This window comes from Phalangium opilio, unplaced genomic scaffold, assembly GCF_054372755.1.
Source record: "Phalangium opilio isolate 3A_F unplaced genomic scaffold, DU_Popi_V2 ptg000031l_1, whole genome shotgun sequence".
In the NCBI taxonomy this organism is placed as follows: domain Eukaryota; kingdom Metazoa; phylum Arthropoda; class Arachnida; order Opiliones; family Phalangiidae; genus Phalangium; species Phalangium opilio.
The window spans coordinates 11,820,993-11,845,941 of record NW_028324158.1 but is presented as its reverse complement, the minus strand read 5'-3'; the positions used below and the strand labels follow the sequence as shown (position 1 = coordinate 11,845,941).

The 24,949-nt window shown below is 36.9% G+C and overlaps 2 protein-coding genes and 1 long non-coding RNA gene across 5 annotated transcripts in view; 2 read left to right on the top strand and 1 right to left on the bottom strand.

The window, feature by feature from the left end:
• Nucleotides 1-278: 278 nt before the first annotated feature.
• On the top strand, nucleotides 279-3,961 carry LOC149690646 (uncharacterized). The gene is made up of 5 exons (XM_089870207.1): nucleotides 279-502; nucleotides 571-854; nucleotides 1,716-1,826; nucleotides 1,895-2,009; nucleotides 2,073-3,961. Exons 1-5 carry the CDS (start codon nucleotides 392-394, stop codon nucleotides 3,747-3,749), a joined length of 2,298 nt encoding a protein of 765 aa, XP_089726333.1. The 5' UTR covers nucleotides 279-391; the 3' UTR covers nucleotides 3,750-3,961.
• A 2,105-nt stretch (nucleotides 3,962-6,066) lies between these two features.
• gogo (thrombospondin-1 like protein golden goal) overlaps nucleotides 6,067-24,949 on the bottom strand; it is a 49,188-nt gene continuing 30,305 nt past the window's right edge. For all 3 annotated transcript variants that reach the window (XM_089870205.1, XM_089870204.1, XM_089870206.1), the window contains exons 2-7: nucleotides 24,429-24,814; nucleotides 9,139-9,383; nucleotides 8,751-9,074; nucleotides 8,285-8,687; nucleotides 8,039-8,215; nucleotides 6,067-7,980 (exon numbers count right to left, since the gene is read on the bottom strand). In XM_089870205.1, coding sequence (XP_089726331.1) covers nucleotides 6,620-7,980; nucleotides 8,039-8,215; nucleotides 8,285-8,687; nucleotides 8,751-9,074; nucleotides 9,139-9,383; nucleotides 24,429-24,585 — 2,667 coding nt within the window. In that variant the 5' untranslated portion in view covers nucleotides 24,586-24,814 and the 3' untranslated portion in view covers nucleotides 6,067-6,619. The remainder of the gene's footprint in view (nucleotides 7,981-8,038; nucleotides 8,216-8,284; nucleotides 8,688-8,750; nucleotides 9,075-9,138; nucleotides 9,384-24,428; nucleotides 24,815-24,949) is intronic.
• LOC149690645 (uncharacterized) lies at nucleotides 13,561-15,664 on the top strand. The gene is made up of 3 exons (XR_016383775.1): nucleotides 13,561-13,744; nucleotides 14,511-14,623; nucleotides 14,687-15,664. It is a non-coding gene; the product is annotated as an uncharacterized LOC149690645 (long non-coding RNA).

The following is a 24,949-nucleotide window of genomic DNA, read 5'->3' as shown; positions in this document are numbered from 1 at the left end:
TAACCAAATTTTTAGGAATGATACAATCACGGGTTTTTACGCAACTGCTCACATTTTTTTGGACAGATGGCAGAAATGTCAGTAGTCTTTTTTTCACAGGCCTGGAAATAAGCTCAACTAAAATTGGACATATCCATAAAATAAATAATTAAAATTTAGAAAGAGAAATTATTAGCAAACTAGAGCTTAAACACCAATTTTTCGTTAAATTTTATCTGTGTTCAAAATTTCAAATTCAAAGTCGCCTAAAAATTCTTGTGTGCTTATTTCCGCTCTTGGAATTGACGGAATGGGTCAATGGGAATGGAGGAAGCCAGTTTCATTTTGAAAGCGCGCGAGATGACTTCAAATCGCGGCTAATTTAAATTAATAAAAAGCATACCGACTTAAAATGGATGTAACGGAAAATCCTAGAAGCGGTGAAATTGATGAATTGGATGAAATTACAGCTATACCGCGATGGGATTCAATGGAATCTAACTTAAGTTTCATCTCCGCGAGTGTAAGGACAAAAATATTAGCAAACAAACTAATTAAAGTTGAATTAACATTAGTTTTTCGTAACTTTAGCAATCGCTGGACGACACATTTCAAGCCAAATTCGCGCAGGAATCCCTTGAACACGTAAAAACCCAGTTAAAGAACCTACTATCAAATCATGCCAACTTTAACTCTTCAACTGGTATTGAAAATGTTTCTGGATTGGTTTCAATGTTGGGAGAGTGTTTGGAAGAGTTTAAACAACAAGCGGATTACTGGAAACAAAGCTATGAACAAAAAGATAAGGAACAAACTGAAATGAAAACATTATATGATGAAAAAGTCTCCAACCTCTTTGAAGAAAATCAAATAAGGTATGTGATGTTTCTCATCTTCCAAATTTGTTTTTCAGTGTTATAGACTAATGGCACTCCATGTTATTGCCCCATAGAGCTTAATACAGTCGAAGGCAGAGGACTGCCATTACTCTAAAAAATTATAATAATAGACTAATGGCACCCCATGTTATTTCCCCATAGAGCTTAATACAGTCGAAGGCAGAGGACTGCCATTACTCTATAAATTATAATAATAGACTAATGGCACTCCATGTTATTTCCCCATAGAGCTTAATACAGTCGAAGGCAGAGGACTGCCATTACTCTATAAATTATAATAGACTAATGGCACCCCATGTTATTTCCCCATAGAGCTTAATACAGTCGAAGGCAGAGGACTGCCATTACTCTATATAAATTATAATAATAGACTAATGGCACCCCGTGTTATTTCCCCATAGAGCTTAATACAGTCGAAGGCAGAGGACTGCCATTACTCTATAAATTATAATAGACTAATGGCACCCCATGTTATTTCCCCATAGAGCTTAATACAGTCGAAGGCAGAGGACTGCCATTACTCTATATAAATTATAATAATAGACTAATGGCACCCCGTGTTATTTCCCCATAGAGCTTAATACAGTCGAAGGCAGAGGACTGCCATTACTCTATAAATTATAATAATAATAGACTAATGGCACCCCATGTTATTTCCCCATAGAGCTTAATACAGTCGAAGGCAGAGGACTGCCATTACTCTATAAATAATAATAGACTAATGGCACTCCATGTTATTTCCCCATAGAGCTTAATACAGTCGAAGGCAGAGGACTGCCATTACCATTACCCTATATTAACAACATTACGATGTTTTTTTTTTTTTTTTTTTTTTAGAATCTCAAATATAATTTCGAGTAATGAAAAGCAACTGTCAACTGCAGTGGAGAGAGCTGTCAATGCGCGTAGACAAGCTGAAATCCTGCAAATTCAGTTAAATGAATCAAGGTAAATATTAATTTACTATATAAATTAATAGTTGCCGTACAATTACTTCAATAAATAATAAATTTTAGATCAAAAATTGCCAGTTTGGAACAAAAATGCAATGAAAACTACTTAAATTCATTGTCACTAAATCATTCTCATTTCCAACATAGTTCCGATGAGATGAATGAACTTCTAAAGAAGGTATAACTAAACAGTAGTAATTCAGTATTGGATAATTACTTCAAAAATTAACTTTAATTACAGTTAAACGAGTTGGAAGTTGAAAAGGACGCGTGGAAAAAGGATAAAGAATCATTAATGGAAGAGAAAGATACCTTAGCCGACAAACTTAACAAACAAATGAAGTTCCAAGCTGAACTTTTGAAGGAGACGGAAGAATCAGTTGAAATCTACAAAACCCAACTTCAAGAGAAAGATGATGAACTACTGAAAGAAAGAACCTTAAACCAAAACCTCTGGGCTAGCAACAATAATTTTGCCCAAGAAATTGCAGTTTTAAAAGTCAAATTGGATGTGGCAACGAAAGAACTCGAATACCGTAACAAAATGTTTTCAATTTTGAAACAAGAACACAGCGAACAAATAGAAAAACAAAATATTTCTCAAAATTCATCGATGATTTTAAAAAATGAGATTGAATCCAACAGTGAACGTGTAGAAGACCTCGTTAATATCCTAAAAGAGAAGAAAAAACTCGCCAACAAATTAGAAGTCGAGTTACATCAAGTTGAAACTGATTTAAAGAAGAAATCTGTCCAAATTCAAATGAATAGTGACAGAGCTGCCAGTTTTAATCAACGTTTAAAACACCTAGAAGAACAAATACTCCATACTTCAACTACTGTTGAGTCTAAAGAAGTTGATTTAAAGAATCTTGAAGACAAACTTAAGACGCGGGAATCAAAACTGAATAAACTTGCCAGAAAAGCCTATCAAGAAAGAGTGAAAGCTTCGGAATTGGATACTTCGTTAAAAATGTCCATTGTTAAGGAAAGAACACTTTCTGAGAAGTTACGTAATCTTAAACGTGAAGAAACGTCTTTGGAGAACGATATAACATTACACCAATCTCGTAGCGAGTCCTTGTTGAAAGTTCTTCAAAGCCGGCAGAATTTAATCAACCAATTAGAAAGAGAGGATGAAAAATCCGAAGCTCGAATCACGGAGTTATTTGATAAAAATTTACCATTGCCCATATCAGATACCTTTGACGTTGTTGATTATTTCTCAAAAGAAAGAAATTCGAGAGACGTTTCTGTCATGAGCGAAAACAACCTTAGTAGTATAACCGGCAGGATAAGCTTTGAATCGGAAATATACGGAGACCATAACCATAGCAGCAGCAATTATGATAACTTGGATATGAGCCTAACTCAAACTATACCAGTTGAAATTATAAATAACAGTTCGAATCACGAAGGAATCAATATGGAATGCACCCTAGGCCAGCAAAAAACAGCGCAAATCGAAACAAAATTACAATCCGATACAGATTCTGGGATATCTTTTGTAACGGAAGGTTTTAAAGGCCTTAGTACTCTTCAGGATCCCGCTAAACATTTGCAGAGTACGCCAGTTAAAAACGAACACCCTAAAACGAAAGAAGACACTCCTAAACTTACGGAAAAATGTGATAATCACGGAGTATCGCGTCCATCAGTCTCCATAAACATTTTTCAAGCTACAGGTCGTGTACGTCATAATTCTTTACCATCTGCTGCCGGGAAAAATCGTTTGCGTTATAAAACAAACCTTCAAGATTGTCTTCCGAACTATTCCACTACTTTAGAACAAACCACTCACGAACAAAGTAGTCAAACATCTACTTCCAGTTACTTGGAATCTTCCCGTAATTCTAGAAGAAAGGATTTTGTCGAAAGACAACCAGCCGATGGGGTCGAACCAATAACCCCGAAATGATACCTAATTTAAAGGAAACAAAAATGAATTTTTACGTTATTATTGTTCAAATAGAAAAAAAAATATGTAGTTTTAAACAGTTTCACGTTATAATAAATAAAGTGTATATACTATTTATGCTTTTAACAAACCTACCTTAAAACCCAGTGATCTCCTTGTACCATATACATTACCTTGAAATAAAATTTATATACCTTTTGTCTTTTAAATAATCTCATTACTGGTAATTTATTTAATTAAATAATTTAATTAGACAGTAAAGAAAATGTTGACTAGAATAAAGGGAGAGTATTTTAAAAAGTTAGCTTGTTGAAATTATAATAAAAAACAAATGCATTGAGGTCCCAAACATGGTGTTATGGCTTACCCAGCTTGTTTTTTTATTTAAAGGGAGTATGAATGTATTGCGACTGGTCAATACTATGATACTACTTTTAAATTATAAGCCGAGTATTTTCTAAACATCAAATAAAAGCCAAGTTTAGGCAATAAAAGGTTAAAATTATTTTTTAAAAAAGCTGATTTTGGGGAACATCGTTATTTTACGGCCTTGCTCAGCTTGTTTTTTTGGTAAATATCGTTATTTTACGGCCTTGCTCAGCTTGTTTTTTGGTAAATATCGTTATCTTACGGCCTTGCTCAGCTTGTTTTTTTGGTAAATATCGTTATCTTACGGCCTTGCTCAGCTTGTTTTTTTGATAAATATCGTTACCTTACGGCCTTGCTCAGCTTGTTTTTTTGGGGAACATCGTTATCTTACGGCCTTGCTCAGCTTGTTTTTTGGTAAATATCGTTATTTTACAGCCTTGCTCAGCTTGTTTTTTTGGTAAATATCGTTATTTTACGGCTTTGCTCAGCTTGTTTTTTTTTTGGGAAACATATTTCAAATATTTGTACTTTTACACTACTACGGGTTGTTTGGTTTGGTTTGGTTTTTCCAAAGGTATATCTTACAAAAGCATTTTTAATTCCTTTTAAAATTTAAATTTATAATTAAAATTTAATGATATGACTTTAATAATGGCGATGATTATTATTATTATTATTATTATAAATCAGAAGTAGATAAAATCAACCTTAGAAGTTCCTTACTGATGCTGATACCACTTAATTGCCATTGTTAAAAACATTAATTTTTTTTAAATATAAATAAATGAAATAATTTTTTTTTCTTTTTCCATAAAAATCTGATTTTTTATGAATTATCCATAAAGTCACCATGAATATGGAAGATGTTTTTTTTTTATCAATTTAAATTTACACTCTAATTTTGAATTAATTTAAAATTTAAATATCTAATTCCTCTTGGTTTAACTTTAAATTTTTGCATAATTCTAATTTATGGTATCAAGAAGTGATTTCTAGTTTATTAGGGAGAAGGTATAAATTCGCCCCACATTTATAATCTAGCTTTATCTCCAGTCCAAACGTATAGTAGGTCCGGAGTTAATCCCCGCCGCGTCTAAATTACAACCAGCATCTCATTGGTTCTTGAAAACTCACGTCAGCGTGGCGACGCGATATTGACGAAAATTACAGTCATATTTTCCGACTGAGGAGAGGCTGCGAAATAGCCCGGCGCCTCCTTTTACGTCCCCCCTTGTATTTTGAAAGGGGGATTGGGACTATGGCGCGCGAATACTTAGGCAGGCATCTTATACCTTCTTCCTAATAAACTAGATATCACTTCTTGATGGTATTAAAACCAAATTTTTTGTGCATAAGGGTTGGTTGGTTGGTTATATAGATACATCTTGAACTAGGACTAGATTCACGTTATATTTATTTTTACCTATTTATTTTATATATATATATATATATATATATATATATATATATATATATATATATATATATATATATATATATATATATATATATTTATATATTTTATTAATTCACCCCTTTTATAAAATTCTATCTATAAAATAGAATTTCACTCAAGTATTTTTTTTATATCAAAATTCATATATAACAATTAAATTTGGTTTTAATGATTTTATATTAATTAATTAATTAATTAATTAATTAATTTAGATATGGTCAGAGGAATCAGTTTATTTAAAATTTGGTTATTTTTTTTATTATTTAGTAATTTTTAAAATGGCGGTTGTTTATTTTATGTAATTTCATTTAAATATAAAAATGGCGATTTTATTCATTTATTTATTTATTTTATTTATTTTTGGTATTAAAATTATTTTTGTTAGTTGATTGATTGATTGTTAAGCTCACATGGCATTTTCCATATAATTTCCATGAAATTTAAATGCCCAGCATAGTGACATGATTCTGAACTAATTTTGTTTTAATTATCAAATATCAATTAATTTATGGGGGATATGTTTTGAAATATATTTAACTTAAGTACCTAAGTTACTTACGTTTTCAAATGTCAAAATTGTCAGTTGGATACATTAACACCCACCTACCTGTTGTCCATGAGGTCCATGAGAAAATGGCGTATTTACCAACATTTTCATTACAAGTAAACAATATTGTGCAGCACATAACGTTTTGTCCTTCATACGTATTTATCACATTTAACTAAAAATTGTTCAATTAGCCTTATTCCTGATCAGCGCCACCTACCCATAGCGGCGACTTTGAGAACTACTGTAAGCGGCAAGCCAATCAGATGTCGCTAAAATCTGGTGACGTCACTGACTGGCACTCTCGGGTCTTACCAAAAATGACGTCACCAGATTTTAGCGACATCTGATTGGCTTGCCGCTTACAGTAGTTCTCAAAGTCACCGCTATGGGTAGATGGCGCTGATCAGGAATAAGACCGCTAATTTACAAATAAATAATCTAGATATGGTCATCATGATCCTTAGGAATTGAACGCAACCTAGACGCATTTCGGCGCTAAGACTTATTTGAATCCTTATTGGAACCAACTTCAGTATCGGCGTTAGAGGAGACGGGTGGGGACGGCGTAAAATGTTGCATTGGGAAGATATCTTCCTCGTCGAAGGATGGTGGAATGGGTATAAACGGTGGCCACCCCAAGAGAGAAGGATCCGCGCAGAAGAAAGAATTGGGGTCGGAAGTCATCCCGTAATCGTAATAATCAAACTCGAACCCATCCTCCGATTGTAATCCATCCTCAGACGCGTTAATGGACAATTGACTACAAGACTCAGTCAATGGTGCCGCGCTCTCTCTGGCATTCTTGGATTTATTACTCTCGGACATTCTGCGTCTCATCCTAACAGGCGATAAACTCCCGACACTGTCCTCTTTGGACGTCCCCAGTTCTTTGGTTTTCGCGTTAAGTAACGGTTTAATTACTTTATGTCCGTTGCTCCTCTTTTGAGGTACCGGGGAAACGGTAGCGACCAGAAGCTTACGTCCGGTCGTGGGGCTAAAGAATTTCTTACGTGGCAAAACCGGGGTTCGCACCCTGGGAGTTTGGGGCGGCGAAGCGGTGCAGATTGAGCTGAAGGATTTAAACAGGAAGGCATTTTGAAGGTAATCCTCTGGTGAGGTGCCTTCTTCAACGGGGGAAAGTCTACGACGACGTTGAGAAAGGGGTGAGGCGGAAACTTCCGAAACGGAAGTATTTTCGCTACCACATATTAAGTGTGTCCTCTGACAACTTAACATCTCATCATCGTCGTTATGATTTAACGAACACACGGATTCACTGGTGACACTCTCAACCGGTTTCTTGTTGTTCAAATATCGTTTCGTTTTGTAAACCACAAAGAACACCACGATGCATAACGCGACTAGACAACCCAAAAAGGCTAACACCATATGAACCGCGTCAAAACTAGCGATCCAAGGCGTTTCCTCAGTCGGTTCCAGAATGTAATAAGATTGGGGAGACTTACTTTCAATGTTAAAAGTCGCTCTGAAGAAGGGGAAATAAGTTGAGGACCCGTTTTTCGAATGAAGTTCCAAACGTAACACATTTCCCCGACTCTTAACAACTTCCGATGGTAAAGAAGTATCCCCAGTTACGATTGCCAATAAGGTTCCCGCGCTTGAAGACCCGTCCCTGATAGTTATCCATCGCTTACCGAAAGTTTCTAAACGCGCTTCAATGACGCGGATCAGTATATGATCACCGGAATGTACCTGAAGAGTCCAGACCGACGCGGAACGGCAAGGTCTCGTCGGGTTGATGTAGAGGCTACCGTCCATTCGGAGGTAAGTGGTACAACCGCATGGACACGTGACTAGTTGGCCAGGTTCGTCCGTTGTGGTGACTGGTAGTGTATCTGTTGAGGTACATTGTATTTGAAGAAGAATTATTGATCGGAAAGGATTGGCACTTACCAGGACAAGTGGATTGAACGCATGGCCGAGAATCAACGGATGTACCAGGACACGAAACCAAATCTATCGCTTCATTTGGAGCCGTGCATAATCGGTATCTGCTCTGAACGCCTTTTCCGCAGGTTGTTGAACAACTGGTCCACGAACTCCAATCACCCCACTCGGCTTCAATGCCTCCTTTGATTGCGATTTGGTTAGAATAGTTCAACCAAAGTAAATTATGATAAGTGATGACGTATTACTTACCAGGGTCAAAAGATCGTGGCCTGCATATCGTTTTAATTTCAAAAACAGCACCACTAGCGGCTGTGCTGTAATAAGTGAAGCAAAACTGGTCGTATTCCTCGCTAAAGGTGTCACAATCCAAATTGACCTTGTGTTTGCCCTTTTGTACCCTCGTCTCAAACAGGTACTTCATTTCTGGCTTTTGATTTTTGACCAGTTTCGTCTTTTGATCCGCCAAGCGGCCGTAGACTCGAACTCGGTCGTGGTCACCGATACAACGAGGGTACTCGTAAATGACGTCAACTCCGTCCAAACAAGGCGTCACGGACAACTGAGGAATATTCAAATCATACCGGCGACTCCATAAGACGTTGATCTCGTCGCTTTCCGCTAGAAGCTCGTCTTGGGAAGTCCTAAGTCGTATCTGAAAATGGTTTGATGGTTAAGTCACCTACCTTCAAAACACTATACCGCGTGTGTAACCAACCTTGTAGTATCCAGCACGATGAAACACATTGCAAGGAAGCAGTACGTCAGTGACGTTTTTCATTAACCAATCAGGAACGTTGTATTGGTAAACAACGACCTTATGCAACCAGGAGGACGCTTCCCCGGGTGATGGTAGACTGACACCCAAGAACACAACATCCAGTGACACTTTATAGTCAACCGGATCTCGGGGATGGCAGGTCAAAGGGGATAGTTCAACTTGTACCATAACGTTCGTGTAGGTCTCAACTAGTAAAGGCACATGGACTTTAGCAGTTGGCCATCGAACGTCCACTGGGTTTGATTTGGCCAAAATCTCGCCCTGAAAAAATGGTATTCTAAGCACCTTTTCTTAAAATTTCAGTCATCATGACCTTGAAACTGACCTCCAAGATAGTTTCCATCCTAAAATAAATAGAACCGGCTTGACTGAGTAAACCACAAGGAAAGACGAGTTTGCCATAAGTATTTCCTCTTGGTACATCCTTCTTAACAATGGGCGTTTCAACTCCATTCAGGACTTGTAAAAGCTGGACGCGCAAACCAGGACCTTTCGACGGAACTTTGAAGATGACTATAATGTCGTCCTCCAGAAGACTGTACACTCTTGGAGCTGATAACGTGTACGAAGCTTTGAAAAAGAAACCAAAAATAAAACCACGTATGATTACCTTCTGGTAAACTTTAGTCCACCAAAAAAATTGGTATTAAAAAATTTTATGGCTCAAATTTAACGCCTTTAGGTAAAGTAAAAATTTGCGCGCGCTGTGTTTGTTCAAACTCATGGGTAATTGCGAGCCGGAATTTTTTAATCAAATCCCCTCTGGCTCTTTGATAGTAGACATACAATCAACCCATCAAAATATACTCTTAAACCAAACTTGCGCGGAATTATCTCTTACGAAAATCTTCGTAGAACAGAAAGTAGTTCAAGAAAACCAACAATCTATAGTATTTTTTTTTTTTGTTCTGGTACAAAAAAAGGGGGAAAAAACATTTTACAGCTTTCGCTTTTTGCGTAAACGGTAAAAGCGCGCGAGTTTCGGAAAAGGCGGGATCTGATAATTTACAACCCGTGATACCTGGGGATATAGATTTTTTTATATCTGTTGTAAAAATACCTCTCTAGGGGTAGGAGTGGTCGCCAGCGTTAGGGTCCAACAAAACCTCCTAGTAAAATAATTACGCAAAAAGAACACGCTTTTATCGTAAAACAAGCAGCGAGAACCACTCCGGCCATGCACTAGTGTGTCTGTAAAGTCAATGTAAAACAGAAGAAAAAAGAAAGAGAAATTCGTAGACGTGTTACCCATATCCCCATAGACCCTTAGGTACTAACTACAACCTTGAAAGGAATCTATTCCCCCATTATCGTACTATAAAATTAAATACCTTCTTGGTTCCAACAGTCTAGAGTTCTAGACAAAGTTAAAACCAATCTGGCACACTTCCTTTTAAAATCTCTAAAATCTTTGTTGGCCCCTCCTCATGGCATACCACGGTTATAAAAGACGTTTCATTCAAAAAAAGAAACATTGACATAAGAATGATTTACACTCTTAGTAAGCCTTAAAAATTCCATAGAAATCTATAGATAACTAAATTAGATTATACGCATTTAAAGCAAGCCCTCGAGCTTGTTATTTTTACTACATTGTCGACAAAGAAGAATTTCAGAGATAAAAATCTGGTATACCTAAAGTGTAATAAAACAAACACTTTTACTTAAAAGTGTAGGTTGTTACCAAGTCTTAACGAAGGTGTTGTAGAAGGGGAGGGAGACAAAATAAAGATAAAAATGTCCCTAACAAGAGTTTTTAACAAGATCGTTTATTGTCCCTTCTAGGTGTGTTTTTGCTTCAAATCTCTACTCTAGAGTTTTACGAAAGAAGATCGTAAAGTGAAGTTAAAACGATTTAAACTTCGTCTATGAATTGTCTCAAAGATTTCCAGACTTCCCTGATGACTCCATGATGTAGTCCATCTTTTCCTATTTAGTCTGTACTAAGCCTTTGATAGCGCCTCACCAGGCGTCGCTTTACCTCGAATCTATGACCTACCTCACTCACTTCATGACAATCTCCAGTTTGTAACCAGCAATAAACTTATAAAACATATCTTATGAACTTATGGTACTATGTATTCGTACATAGCTTAAACACGTCCAAATTAGATATAAATACAAACATAAATCCTTGAAAAAAATTGTAGTAAACAATCACTTCAAGTTATGTCTTTTTAATAAAAATTATACCTTTCCTAAAAAGTTAAAAAAAAAGAAATGAAATAAAATAAATTGTGTAAAGCCCATATTCATTTAAAGTCAATAAAGGGTCTTTTATGTCTTAAATAAAGTATGAACTTCCTCCGCGTATTGTACCTTTACTTGGGTAGTTATACTGCGGTAGTGTTAAAATTAAGTGGAATGCTATATTTTCTCAAAGTGGCTAAGACTATAGCGGACTATAGCCTTGGAGAATAAACGATGGCCATACGGGTTGGAATCCGCTTAGTCTAACTTCAATATCGAGTGAAGGGAGAGGGGTTTGCTGAATTTTGGTCCGTACCTTAAGTTCCAAGAAACAAATGACCCAACCATTGCTTAATAGATTCGAACACGCGATACAATTTTTTTAGTAATGGGGCTTTCCAAAAATAAAACGATTTAACCTTACCTATGCAATTTAAAGATAAACCAAAAACGTTCGATTTTCTATAGCGTCTATAGCCAATTCGGTTTAGAACTTAAACTTGCGAAACCCGCTCCAAACTTCGCTGGTAACGATTATAACATTTCATCTACCTGCAATTTTCTAAGCCATTCTGCTTGAACTAAAGGGGAGGAGATGTAGAAACCTTCACCCCTGACGTCACACCCAATGTATTTGAAGTCAATACATACATGGTCAAGTGACATTGACTTCGCGCCAAACAAGTTATCTTATGAACTTATGCTTTAACTCAATGCTTAACTAAAATTATTGAAGGACCTTAAACTATTTAGTCTGTACTTCACGAGGCGTCGCTTTACCTCGAATCTATGACCTACCTCCCTCCCTTCATGACAAGCTCCAGTTTCTAAGTTACCAGTGACAAACTTACTTATGGAACATCTCTAATGAACTTATGATTAAAAGTTAAAAAGAAACTCAAAAAGGCGTCCTTCCAAAACCAAGTCGAGGACCAGAATATATATTCTTCTAGATTTCTTTCCCTTTTTTTTTTCAATATTATATTTTTTTCTTCCTTTGGAATTAAGGCTCGTATGCCTGTCTCCCTTGTTAAACCTTAAGGGATGAATAGATTTTAGTTCGTTTTATCTTATCTGAGCAGCGGCGCTAACACCCGTCGGGCCGGGTTCCTCCGATCCTTCACTAATTAGAGAGCAAAAGGCGTCTGGAAAACTGAAAGAAACCGCGCGAGCTAGATTATTATTTTTTCAGGAGACCGACCGAGTGGTGTGTTCCCTCGTTTCTATCTATACATTACATCGCCAACTAGTAATAAAGATGAAAGGCAATAAGCTCAAAGCTAAAAAGGTAGTAGTACAGAGTATAGGGTATATCGGGAAATGTTAAAATTTGCGGACACTCCCATTTTTGTCGCCTTTACACCGTCCTTATGGGGTACAAAAATGCGCTACATCAACTTACAATTATTTGTAGATGAGATGGTAATAATAGAAATGTATTAATCCAACAGGTAATTAAACATTGGGATGGTGAAAACGATGTATTTGGGCCCTAATTGTCGTAACCCCACGTTATCTAGTTTACTAAGGAGAAGGTATAAATTCGCCACATTTCTAGCTTTATCTCTAGTCCTAACGTAGGTCCGGAGTTAATCCCCGCCTCTAAATTACAACCAGTATCTCATTGGTTCTTGAAATCTCACGTCAGCGCGACGCGAATGACGAAAATTACGTATTTTCCGACTGAGGAAAGGCGAAATAGCCCGGCCTCCTTTTACGTCCCCCCTTGGATTTTGAAAGGGGGACTGCAGGACTATGGCGCGCGAATACTTAGGCATCTTATACCTTCTCCCTAGTAAACTAGGTATCGCTTCTTGGTGTTGTTTAAAAGGGGAGAAAAAGGACTATAACATACTCAAAGGACACCCCCTTATCTCTTACAGAACCATAGCTAAACAAGCCCATGTTATTCCAAGATTTCGTGCCAAAAAAACTCATGGTAAACCAAGAACGTTTATTAGCATTACTCGGGCCCTGATTGTTGTAACCCCGAAGTATTTAGTACCTTTTCCTAAGGGCAGAAATGAAGCTATAACATACTAAAAGAAGTTCCTTACTGTATTGCTTACGAAACCAAAGTTATAATAACAATACCAAGTAATTAGTATAAATGTTACCTCAACCATCTGATCGTTTTTCTAATATAAGAACTAAAAATCAATCCTGATACAGTACAGTTTCTATTCCTGCACTCGTCTTTTCAGGACCTTCTTTAAGAGAGAGGGAGTCTCGCGCTCTAAAAATATGATAAATTATTCACGTGCACGAGGTAAAAGAAACACACAACGTCAAAGTTTTTCCCGGCTTTGTTTATCCAGGTATCGGTGCTTGTGTTCCGTTATTCGCGCCAAAAATTACCGAGTTTAAAGCTATAATATAGCTCAAGGCATCCGTGAGACAGTGCACTTAGAAATTAGATTTTTTTTTGCGTTTGCGTTTGCTTTATGAAAAATGCCCGATAGGTTGACGTACGGACGGTTAAGCCATTCCGTGCATGATACTGGCCATAGTTTGATGTCTTTTAGAGTACATTCCAGGTTAATAGACTGAGAATATCTTTGATCGATTTTTTTAAAGAACATCATACCCTTAAAAAGTCCATAATTCAAAGTAAATTTAAACTACCTTACATCATATGTAACACTTTAACTCTTGACCTCTGTCTGATATGTTGTTTAATGAAAGACCATCCATGAACATGAAGATTTGTTTTACCAGAATGAAATTCCATGAATTTCGAAGTAAGTTTAAACTAAAAGTACCTTGCATCATATAACATTCGAACCCTTGACCTCTATCTAGCATGTTGTTTATAGAATGTTTTATCATGAATTCCATGACTTTAATGACAATTTTAATATTCCCTGCTTGCATTTAAAACCAATTACCCCAAAAACCTTGCCTTTTCCCGGAATCTCTGTTCCCTGGGATTTCTGTGGCAGTCTAAGGCCTAGCTTCATCAAGTACTTAAGCCTAAAAATAGCCTACACTATGAGAAAGAAAAGAAAACGACCCTTAATTCTTATAAAAATCCTTGAATCAGGCTGTGCACTCTCAGTCAGAGTCTCAGCAGCTCAAGGAACTGAAAAATCTAGTGCAAATCCCTCCAATTAATTCGAGCGCCAATGGTCATTACTTTTTTCTCTTAAGTAGGTAAAGAAAAAAAAGGGGGGGCAAGAAGGGGCCTCGGCAAGCTCGTTTGGGGCAGATATTGCGGTTTTTGAGATAGTTAATTATCTCTAGATCTTTTGTTATCATAGCCCCCTCTTCAAAACGTAAAGTGCTGGCGACGACGTCACTGCCTCCCTATCTTGAGTGGTGGTGGCACGCGATGTCCAATTCGTTTCAAACATGCACATACACCATCAAATATGAAAATCCAAGGGGTTGGATACTAATAAATACCTCTACAACCTACTATTATAGAACATATTAGTTCTCGTTTGTTAGGGATTTGTCCAACCACTTCCCATCGTATATTTCTAAAATTCTCTTTTTATCTTTAAGAAGCAAGACGGCTCGGCATGCCAGGAGAGAAGAAAAAAAAACATATGATGGAATTTTATAAAAAGACAAAGAACCTAAAATTATGAAAAAGATAAATATCAAAAGCCTTAAAGGTATGTAAGCTTACAAGAGAGAGAATGATGGTTTCTGTACAATTAATTTCATCCTGTCTCTAGGTAATATTCCGTATTTCGAAACGATGACAAACAACATCCTTTTATATATGTTCCGAACAGCTGAAATATAGTGTTATTAAGTCGTAACTTTAAAACATTGTGAATTGTATATTTAAAGTAGGTAAGTTCCCATAATTACAGAACTTGTGAGACGTTAATTGTTCTTCCCAAACGATTGTTTATACTAAATTTTTCATATATTTTAATTAACACTGACTTCGTGTCCAAGATTTCACGTTCTAAGGCTTAAGATACTTGAAAAAATTGACTTCAAATAATTTTCAACGACTTATTAGAGTTGTAGGTAACTTTGTTAACGAGTTTTAAAAATTTGAAACTACCTAAAAATTGTGTTTTTGGGACTAAACTTAGAGTTTGAAAAGCAAAATTTCGAACCAAAAAATTGCGAAAAATGAACTATTGAAGCATTTCTCTGAAATTCTTTATAAATCAATTTAAAACCTTATTTATTTAAATATTAAATTTCCCATAATTACTTGTAATTGTACTTATAAACTCGCACGCATTTAGGGCAATTTTCCTCTAAGGTATTTCATCATAATGCGTCTAACTAAACTACCTTGCCAGTATAACGCTTTACAAAGTGCCTTTACAGACAGGTAGGTAGGCCTACAAAATATGCTGACATCGGAAGGAAGTTCGAAAGTCTAGCACAAACTTTAAACCATTAAACTATCTTTAGGATTATAATAACGAAATGTCAGGTTAAGCTGCTTCTGACGTTCAAACTTCCAAACATACACACACAGCTTATTAATTTTCACCGTCCTTGAATATAATACCACCAATCGCCAAAACAGTCTTTATATACCTTCAAAAAGAATCATTTTTGACGTAAAGAAATTATTTTGGCCTTATCTATTATTAATTTGACAATAACAGATTGGTAAAAAAAAGAAATATCGAATACCATTATTAAATCGTATAGTTTCAATCTATGAATGGTGCGAAATTTGGGCGTGGAAAGGCTAATTTTCTGAAGATATTTAGGGCTTTTAAAGACTGTCACGGGTATAAAAAAACCAAACCAAACCATTAATTTTGCAGAGACATATAAAGCGAGAAATCAGATGAAATAGAATTTGTCAAGAAAAAAATAATTATAGTTTCGTTTTAAGATTTGTATTAAGTGAGGGCAAAATATTCCATCGCGTTTATGTACCAAGTCTTAGCTAAGACTAAATATTAAATTAGGCTTAAATAGCCCTTAATCAAAGCATAACGATAGAAATAAAATTAAATTACACCAGACTCCGCTATAAGCCTAAATAATTAGCCCTTCAAACATTAAACCTAACTTTAAACCTAGACAATATAAATAAACCTAAATTAGGACGATACTGCGCTAAGCCTTGGCATGCCTTCAACACCGTAAGGTAATTAATTACCTTAAGTCTTAACGTTAAGCCTAAAAAGGTATAAAAATTAAAACCACTATATACTCGATGCCACGAACCTAACGTCAAATTTTCCACCACAAAGAAATAAGTATTATCTATTTCCGGTCATCTACGTATATACATTTCACCATCCCTTTAAAGAGACGGTGTTATAAGGTAGACAGACACGCATTAAATAATAGTTTCATGGCTAGAGGCGTTCCCAAGATCATTATTAGAAACCTTGCAAATTGATAATTACAAGGGGCAATAGATTTTGCGTTCGATTATTTTTTTGGTCTGGTCCAAGACGAAGCTCTAAGTTTTATATAATAAGGATTATTAAAATAACTTACAATGACCGTCGCTGCATGCCGTCACACCCTGTTTTATCTATGTTTGATATCGGCTGGGTGCAGCTACGAATTTTAATAAAGTCATTTTGCGCCATAAGTAAGGGTACTTAAATTCATGTACGTCCCATGCTGTCTAATAAAATAGCCTCTCTACCTACCTACAAGTTGGTTTATTGTTTTATATCATCTGTAACGCGTGAAAGATTACATACCTACTACACATACACGGGTGCCACCCACGATTTAGAAACTAAGAACTATAATTTGGGCAAAAAATATTATCATAATTTTTAAATAATTAAGGTATTATATTTCGAAACGTGTAAAACTTTCTATGGCTTAAATTAAAATAAATAAATAAAACTTTTCTGATAAAAATCTGAACACCACCTAAACAATTGGATGTATTCCCTTAATGCACCCAGCCATTTTGAGGGAAAGGGGATGGATGAAGCATTCTTAAGCACCATCCATCCCTCTGTCCTATAAAGTGGTACTAATTGGGAGGAGCTACGAGGAGGTGACGTCAATATTGGTTTAGTCTTAATTGTATAGACTGAGCTGATGACGACTTCCAATATGGCCACCAAAACCTCGGTAAGATATATGAGGGTGTGACGGCACGAGAGTGTTCGTGGTAGCAGACTATCCCCTCAGGTTTGGAACTAAATGATAATTACTGAATCGAACATAATTCTACAAACTTTTCAGTCTGTTGTAGACAGCGATAGAATTGCACAAGTCACAAATGACTGGCAATGTCACTTGTCCGAACACACTCTATTGAAATCAGCTTCAAATATTTTTGAAATTCCTTGACATTTCATGGACTTCACTGACCTTTGGCAACCCTATTAGACGCTCGATTCTAAGGCATCCTCAAGAGCGTTTATAGGTCTATTTTATTTTGAAGATGGGAGTCAAAACAACACTTTAGATAATTATGCAAATTCAAATCCATTATTCCATCCTAAACACTCTCTGCTCGCGTTGAAGTAATTCTCGCCGTATAGTCAGTCCATATCGATCGGTTTTAGGTCAACAATACAACCATACATAGCGCGTGGGGAAATATATATATTGGATGACGGAATTAACCTGTCACTATCAGATATGAGATACCGTGTTGTTTCAACCCAGGATAGTATGGACTTGAGACATTGGAGGTTCAATTTATCTACGTGTTAATGGCAAGTTCTCGACCCTAATTTCATTCGAAATACTAATACCATAAGTTTATAAGATACGATGCGTAAGTCTGACACTGGTTAATGAGAAATAGTGATAGGATGATGTGGTAGATACGGGTAAAGCGACACCTGGTGACGCGCGTATGCAACTAACCTAAATGAAAGTTCTCTATAGGGGGTGCAAAACAAATTAATGTGTAGTCAATTTAAGGTGCAGCGTCTTACTTATAGATCTTATAAACTTATGGTAGTGCAGAACCGAATGGGAGGTAAATTCAATACACCTTGAGCTTTAAACCTAACTCAGTAAACCATCAGTATAACATACCCCTTTCTGAAATGCAAGGCATTAATTGGTAAATTGGCATTCGAAATCGAGGACCTGGCTATACGTATTGATATTCCCTGGCCTATAATTTATAGATCAATTACCGTAAATCGCCTCCTCAATTAATTCTAAAGCTCGTCTATGAAATGCCATTGCAAGGTTTTCACTCCATAGTATAAGGCTTTAGATATTTGTCTTGAATGGTCGCGAAAGTGGCTACCCAACAAATTTATCAAATTAAATAATATTAATTGTTCAGAGGTAATTAATTAATACGAGAACTATCTGAAGGGCGATTAAAAATGAACGTCAAAGGACTTTGAATAGACCATTTCGATCTAACTCAAAGGGAAAGACACGGGTGGTAAAACTCTGCCTTCCATAGCGCTTTTTGTCCCCTGCACTGTGGTCATTTTGTATCATGAGAGTGCCCAAAGATGGCAATGTATCAACCCCCTTGTATGTCCCGATACTGAGGGTTACCAACCCCCTTTTTTACATCGAAAAGGTCTATTACAAGAATATTTAAGGAACGGTTAAAATTGTAGAAGACATATTTTAGTATCTATTCTTTTCAGCTTTATGTTGTGATAATTCTTTCTAAGCCCATATTTACATGGCAATTCCAGACGACTTTTTTACATAATCCGTAGGCTACAGTCTGAGCAACCAAGCGAGCGCTACGACAAAATTGTTGAGGTACTCAACGACCTCCGTTTGGTCAAAGGTTAAAAACTCACGTGGGAACGCCAGTTAAACATTACTTTCAGTTTGTTATGTCTATAGTTTGAAAACGTTTTAAATTTAGGCTTAGCAAAATTTTTCAAGGTCTCAGTAAGGATATTTTACCCAGAATTCCCTTAAATCTTTATAAATTCGTCTGTTTTGAGTTTAGAAAAGTTCTATCAGTCAGTTCATTTTGGAAGAACAGGTCCGAACTTAACTTAGTATGTTTAGAGTAAACTGACAATTTTTAAATTCTCAAAGGTTGAAAAAAGGTTTAGTTCGTAGGGTTGTACACAACCACCTCATCTTCGACTCCTGTTGTATAGCCAGCCAAGATGATGGATTGTACTAATCCATTCAGGACGCGACCTAGGGAGGGCCAAAGGGTATATACGTCCCAACCCGCTTGTGTCTCTAACTTGACAAAGAGTCGGAGAGAAGAGCTATGATATATCATAACAAGCCGCTTAAAACAAGGACTACCCCGCGCGCTCGGGTTTTGTGTTTGGTCAGAAGGGTTGGTATCACGTGCCTGCCTACTCACTCGTATACTCGGTCGGAGACAATGCATCTGTCTATTCTGCCACCGGAATAGACAGGAGATCGTACATTTCGTGTTTTGAGAGAGAGAGATAATAATAATAATAATAATCTAAGCTTTGCCTATGAAGGGATATCCACACTAAGCCTGTGGCTTGTTTACAGGTGGGTCCCTTTACAATGCATAGAGGGGTGGTGGCTAGCCCCTATGCCACAGCTAACCGACAGCGCCCTATACTAACTATTACGAAACACAAGGTTTACGTTCAAGATTTGTCTCCCTTGAAAAATGTTCCCGGTATAAAAAGTCGTGCTTGGCGGAGGAGTTCCGGAGTGGGAGTCGTTCTTAAATTGGGTACACCTTATCATAAACATATTTGAATGTCTCCCTCCCAAGAAGGTACTAGAAACTTTAAGACCGTTGGGGGAAAAGATGACAACCCGACTCCAATTGGATTTTTGGTGAGATAGTTCAGGACAGTAAACTTAGGTTTGGATATAGATGGCTATGATGATTAGGGTTGGTTTGGCTTACGTTAGATTCAATTGGTGCATGGTCATGATGTCGTCTTCTAGTTGTACAAAACATACCGAAAAAACGTGTACAGCCATACACATTTTGCGCTTTCAACTTCGTTAGGTTTCAATTTCACCATAAGTTCATAAGATATGTTCCTTCCATAAGTTTGTCACTACTAACTTAGACACTGGAGCTAGTCATGAAGTGAGTGAGGTAGGTCATAGATTCAAGGTTAAAGCGACGCCTGGTGAGGCGCTGTCAAAGGCTTAGTACAGACTAAATAGGAAGATGGAATGCAAAACCGACTGTAGTGAATTCTCGAACTAGCTCGAGCTTTAAGTCTCGTCAAACTTACGGAACATACCTTATAAACTTATGCCTTATCTATAACAGAATTGAATACTATTAAACCAAATTACAATTACAATTACGTATTTCGTGTCATTTGTCATATTACACTCAGAGGCACCGTCCATTATAACTCGAAACCATCGCTTAAAACCAAAAAAAGGCATAGAAAAACAAAAAACCGCCAGTTACTAAAATATTTAAGCGCGTTGAAAAGCGGCGAGTATAGTACATGCATACTTTAATATTCCATCGAGGAAGCTAACCCATAATCGACTATTACGTATTTCTAGCTACATAGCTGGATGTCGGCGTCGGCGACTGCATGAGAGAGAAAAGCTATTATACCTAACAGATTTCGCCTTTAATTCCCCTGGAGACAAAAAAATTGTATAAATTTTTCATATTACAAGAGGTTTTTTCTCTCTTTCTCTTCTCCATGCACGTACCTAAGCCTTGGTTATAGAAATAAGGTGGAAAAAAGGCCGAAATAAGCGACTACAGGCTAAAAGGGCGCATTAATTCTGGACTAATCTATACTTCACGCGGCGCCTATTACGCCATTATGAATCCCGTCGCCCCTGCAGCTCCAAGATTATAATTATGACAAATGAAATGGACCGTAGCAGCCATTGGCAACCCCCCACCAAAAAAATAACCTATAAGCTATAATATCCAGCCCACGTGGTCCAAGCATGATTCCATGTTCTCCCCATAAAAATTATAATAGGGGTTCTGGTTATAGAACATATCGTTTCCGATGGGCCAAAATTGTCCTTCTTTTTCTTCCAAGAATTAATTCGATTGTATCGAGAATATATAACTGTCGTTGATATTTGAAGGAATTGCCGAATACAGAACAATGGAGGTTCAAATAACTGACACATTCTCTGCACTGAATCTTTGTAATTTCGAAAATAGTTTGTTAATGTTTGTAGTTCAAAAATTGTCCTTTTTTACAAGAATTAATCGGATCGTACCGAGAATATACAACTCCATCCAGATGTCTAAAAGGAATCACACCATACTGCAATAGAATTTCAAATAACTGACACATTCTCTACAATGAATCTTTATAATTTTGAGAATATTTTTGTTTTTAGCGGTTATATTCCCTTTAAGGAAACTAAGGGAGGGCTAATAAGTTACATGACTGCGGGCTAAATCGCTAAAAATACAAATTATTTGGCACTTTCACCGCGCGACAGAACCGAAACTTCGGTCGAATTCAAAGGCATATATTAACACCTATTGCCTTTAATGACCCTAAGGGTTTTTAATTATCATAATGAATTTAACACCGCAGAGCAGCTTTCAAAAGAATGTTACAGCTAGACCCCCCTATTAAATGTATATACACCTATACATATAAGAATTAATTATTTATGTAGAAATTTTTATTGTGACCGCAAAAGGTCACGAAATTATTTCCTATCTACAAAAAAAAATTCATCTAACAAGGCATTAATTGCGGGGCAATTTTAAACGCACGATAAAACGTGTTGAATTCGCTACGGTTTTTAAATTATTTGAGACCGTATATTAAATATATATGTAGTACATATACCTTAATTTCCGTTGAAAAGTATTTTTGATAAGAGGTATAGGGCAATCAAGAGTTAGAAATAATGGAATGAGTTCCAACTTTACTTTCCAAGTCGTGAAAAGAATTAAAAAGGAAAGAGTGAGAACCATTTTAGATGAAAAGGGATTTCATTTGATCGATTCCAGAGATTAAAATGGGCGAATCCTTTTCGATTAAGAATATATAAGGATGGGAAGATTGGTTGGAATTTCTACTACTAAGCCGCAATTTGTCTCCTCTACACTTAAATCCTAGCATTTATCTTATCCTCATTTTTCAAGATATTTGCGCTTGAATTTATTTAGTATAAACAGGGATAGATTTAATTTTAGAAGTAGGAATGGAGAACAGAGTAATCTTCTGGGCGCGCGTCAAAGTCCCGGACCCCCTTCCACGGGACGGAGGGGTATGAAAGCAGAGGCGGGTCATAGCGACAGAGGTAAAAAGGAATTACGTATTTTTCGCCATCCCAGTCAGCAACGTCATCAAAACGTAGTTTAAGTGAGCCAATAAGATAATTTAAACTTTTCGTTACGTACGTGTTGGAGGGAGGGGGTCTTCACTGGGCGATGATTCGGACTGAAGTAAATGCTAACCGTTCTCCATTCCTACTTCTAAAATTAAATCTATCCCTGGTATAAATCATAACTCGAAAACAGTGGTCTGGACGGCAATATGTCAAAGGAAATTCATAACTCAAAATCGCCTAAAAGAACATCCCCCTTAATTTATGCCACCAGACTTATCAAAAACACCCTGCAGACCCGTCTTTCACATTGCCTTTAATCAAAGGATGGTTTTAAAAGATTTTTGGCTCAATTTAACTTTTGAAATATACATATAGAGAGAGGGTGACCTCTCCTGGCCTCTTAGCCGCAGCCTCAATGTGGCTGGCGTTTAGGAAGCCAGCTGTCTAGGGTTAAACTGTAGATCGGCTCACGAGGCGGAAGCCCGCACCACACCACACCACTGTTCTCGTTTCCATTTTAAAATATAAGAGCGTGGAAAAATTTAGAAGGCAAGAAGGGGCTTCCCGATTAACCTCTCTCCCTATATCTTGATCATGAGTCACATGGATTTTAAAAAAATTCGTATATAAAATGAAATTAAATATTTATGTTCGCCCCCCCCCCCCAAAAAAAAGAAACCCGAATCCAGATCATTTAAAATTTAAATAAACACCCGAGACATTTTATCTCTTTACGGAATAAAACAGAAATAAACACGAAACGAAGTCTGTAAGTTGAAATAAGGTCTTCTTCATAACCATAAGTGTGTCACTGGTTACAAACTGGAGCTTGTCATGAAGTGAGGGAGGTAGGTCCTAGATTGGAGGTAAGGCGACGCCTGGTGAGGCGCTGTCAAAGGCTTAGTACAGCCTAAATAGGTAGATGGACTGCAAAATTAACAGAGTGTAGTCAATTCTCGCTTGTCGTTCTCGAACTAGCTCCGAGCTCGAGCTGTAAGTCTCTAGCATTACTAAATAGAGGTAGTATAATACTTATGGAACATATCTTATGCTAATACAAAATACACGTTATATGCATATACGAATTTGGTTAATTCATTGGTCGACCAATCAGCGATCTACTTTAATATTACATAAGAAAAGGATTTGGATCTGAATAATCCGAACATTATTTTTATCTTAAACTTCATTTCATGAATTTCCGTTGAAAATTAATTATTAATCTGCTTAACTTTTATCTTTATCAAAGCTGCTTTTCCATTTCAATATTTGAAGGTATCTTATCATTAATGCATAGTTGTTTATTCTAAAGTCCCAGAAAGTTTTAAGTTTGAGGTAAAGACGATAATGCGAAAATCTAAATAATTAATATCAAACAAAGCAACTCGATACCGGTATTCGGCTCAGGTGGTATTTGTTACTAAACGATTCAATAGAAAACTGAGCTTCATTATATTATATCCTCGCATTTGCAAATTTGAATTTGAAAGGATATAGGCCTAGATAATAAGGAACTGTTTGTAACACTTCCGTTAATACCCCCTCGATTTGGTTGGCACTAAATCGACGCCCATTTCTTAATGATCATGTCTTAAGACTTGAAAACATCATAACACAACCTAAACTAATTACACTATCCCAAATCCCAGCCTAATTCTGAAATATCACGAAATGCATATCAAAGATTCTGAGTTTGACTCGCGCTGCACACATTTACCACGCAGGAGAAGCAATTTTAACAGATCAAAGGAACCGTTGTTATAATTAGCAGGCGAGGCAATTACACAGTGCCAGCAACACTCCAAGACCCCTAGTATATAAAGTTAGGTCTTGTCAAACGTCCCCAGGGTGCAAGAAGGGAAACTCTAGTCCAAATGACAAACATACAAACACACTCTAAAATTAATCAAAACCCTTAAATTAACTTTTCAGATTCTCTAGACACGCTGTTTCCTAAATACATATGCAATCGAATTAAGTCTACACACAAACTCGTAAATATCTTTAAAACCAAGGCTTAAAATGACCTTTGAACCTATGATTTTCCATCTCAGCGTGCACGGACTCAAACGGTCTATTTGACATTTTAAATCCCTTATCCTAATCCCAATTAGAAACTTTACATTTACTGACATAGAATGACAGAAATCAAATCAAAATGAAATTAGAACTCATTAAAATAATTACCAATATGTCAATTATCTTAGGCCTAATCCCCTGCAATTCCCAGTAGCATTCGAAAGCCAATTAAACAAATCAAAAAATGTCATTAACACTCACCAACTGAAGAGGTTAGCAAGACGACAATCCATAGCGTTCCCACAATAATTTCAAGTAAGGTCCTCCTTTGATGACCATATCCATGATGATGTCCTTGTCCGGAGTTGAGGCGATATCCAGATGATTTACCCAAGGATATGACGAATCCCAATGCCATGATCCCGAACTCGTGTCCGTCGAGGGTAACAAACTATCCTTCAAACGGTATTCGTTTTTCCACAACATCGACATGGGTGACGGAGGGAACAATCACAGTGTACTCTAGCACAACCCCGGTGCAGTCCGGATCCGTTCGAGCTAGGCAAATCCAGGGTGCTGCTACCCAGCCGGCACATGCAACGCCGGTCTCTCTCCAGCACCACCACCATTGTTATGGTAAAATGAGTCTGGAAAAGAGAGTGGAGCAAATTTTGAACTCACGTCTGACGATGACGACTGAAAAGGAGGAAAGAGACACAGAGAGAGAGAGAGAGAGAGAGGCATCATGGGGTCCCTTCCGTGCCATGATGAAGGGAGGGAAA

What these genes read in the sequence shown, in the direction of transcription:
- LOC149690646 (XM_089870207.1), top strand. Translation starts at nt 392, where the DNA reads ATGGATGTAACGGAAAATCCTAGAAGCGGTGAAATTGATGAATTGGAT. An exon ending in TTTGAAGAAAATCAAATAAG is followed by an intron (nt 855 to 1,715) that starts GTATGTGATGTT and finishes TTTTTTTTTTAG; the next exon opens with AATCTCAAATATAATTTCGA. An exon ending in ATTCAGTTAAATGAATCAAG is followed by an intron (nt 1,827 to 1,894) that starts GTAAATATTAAT and finishes AATAAATTTTAG; the next exon opens with ATCAAAAATTGCCAGTTTGG.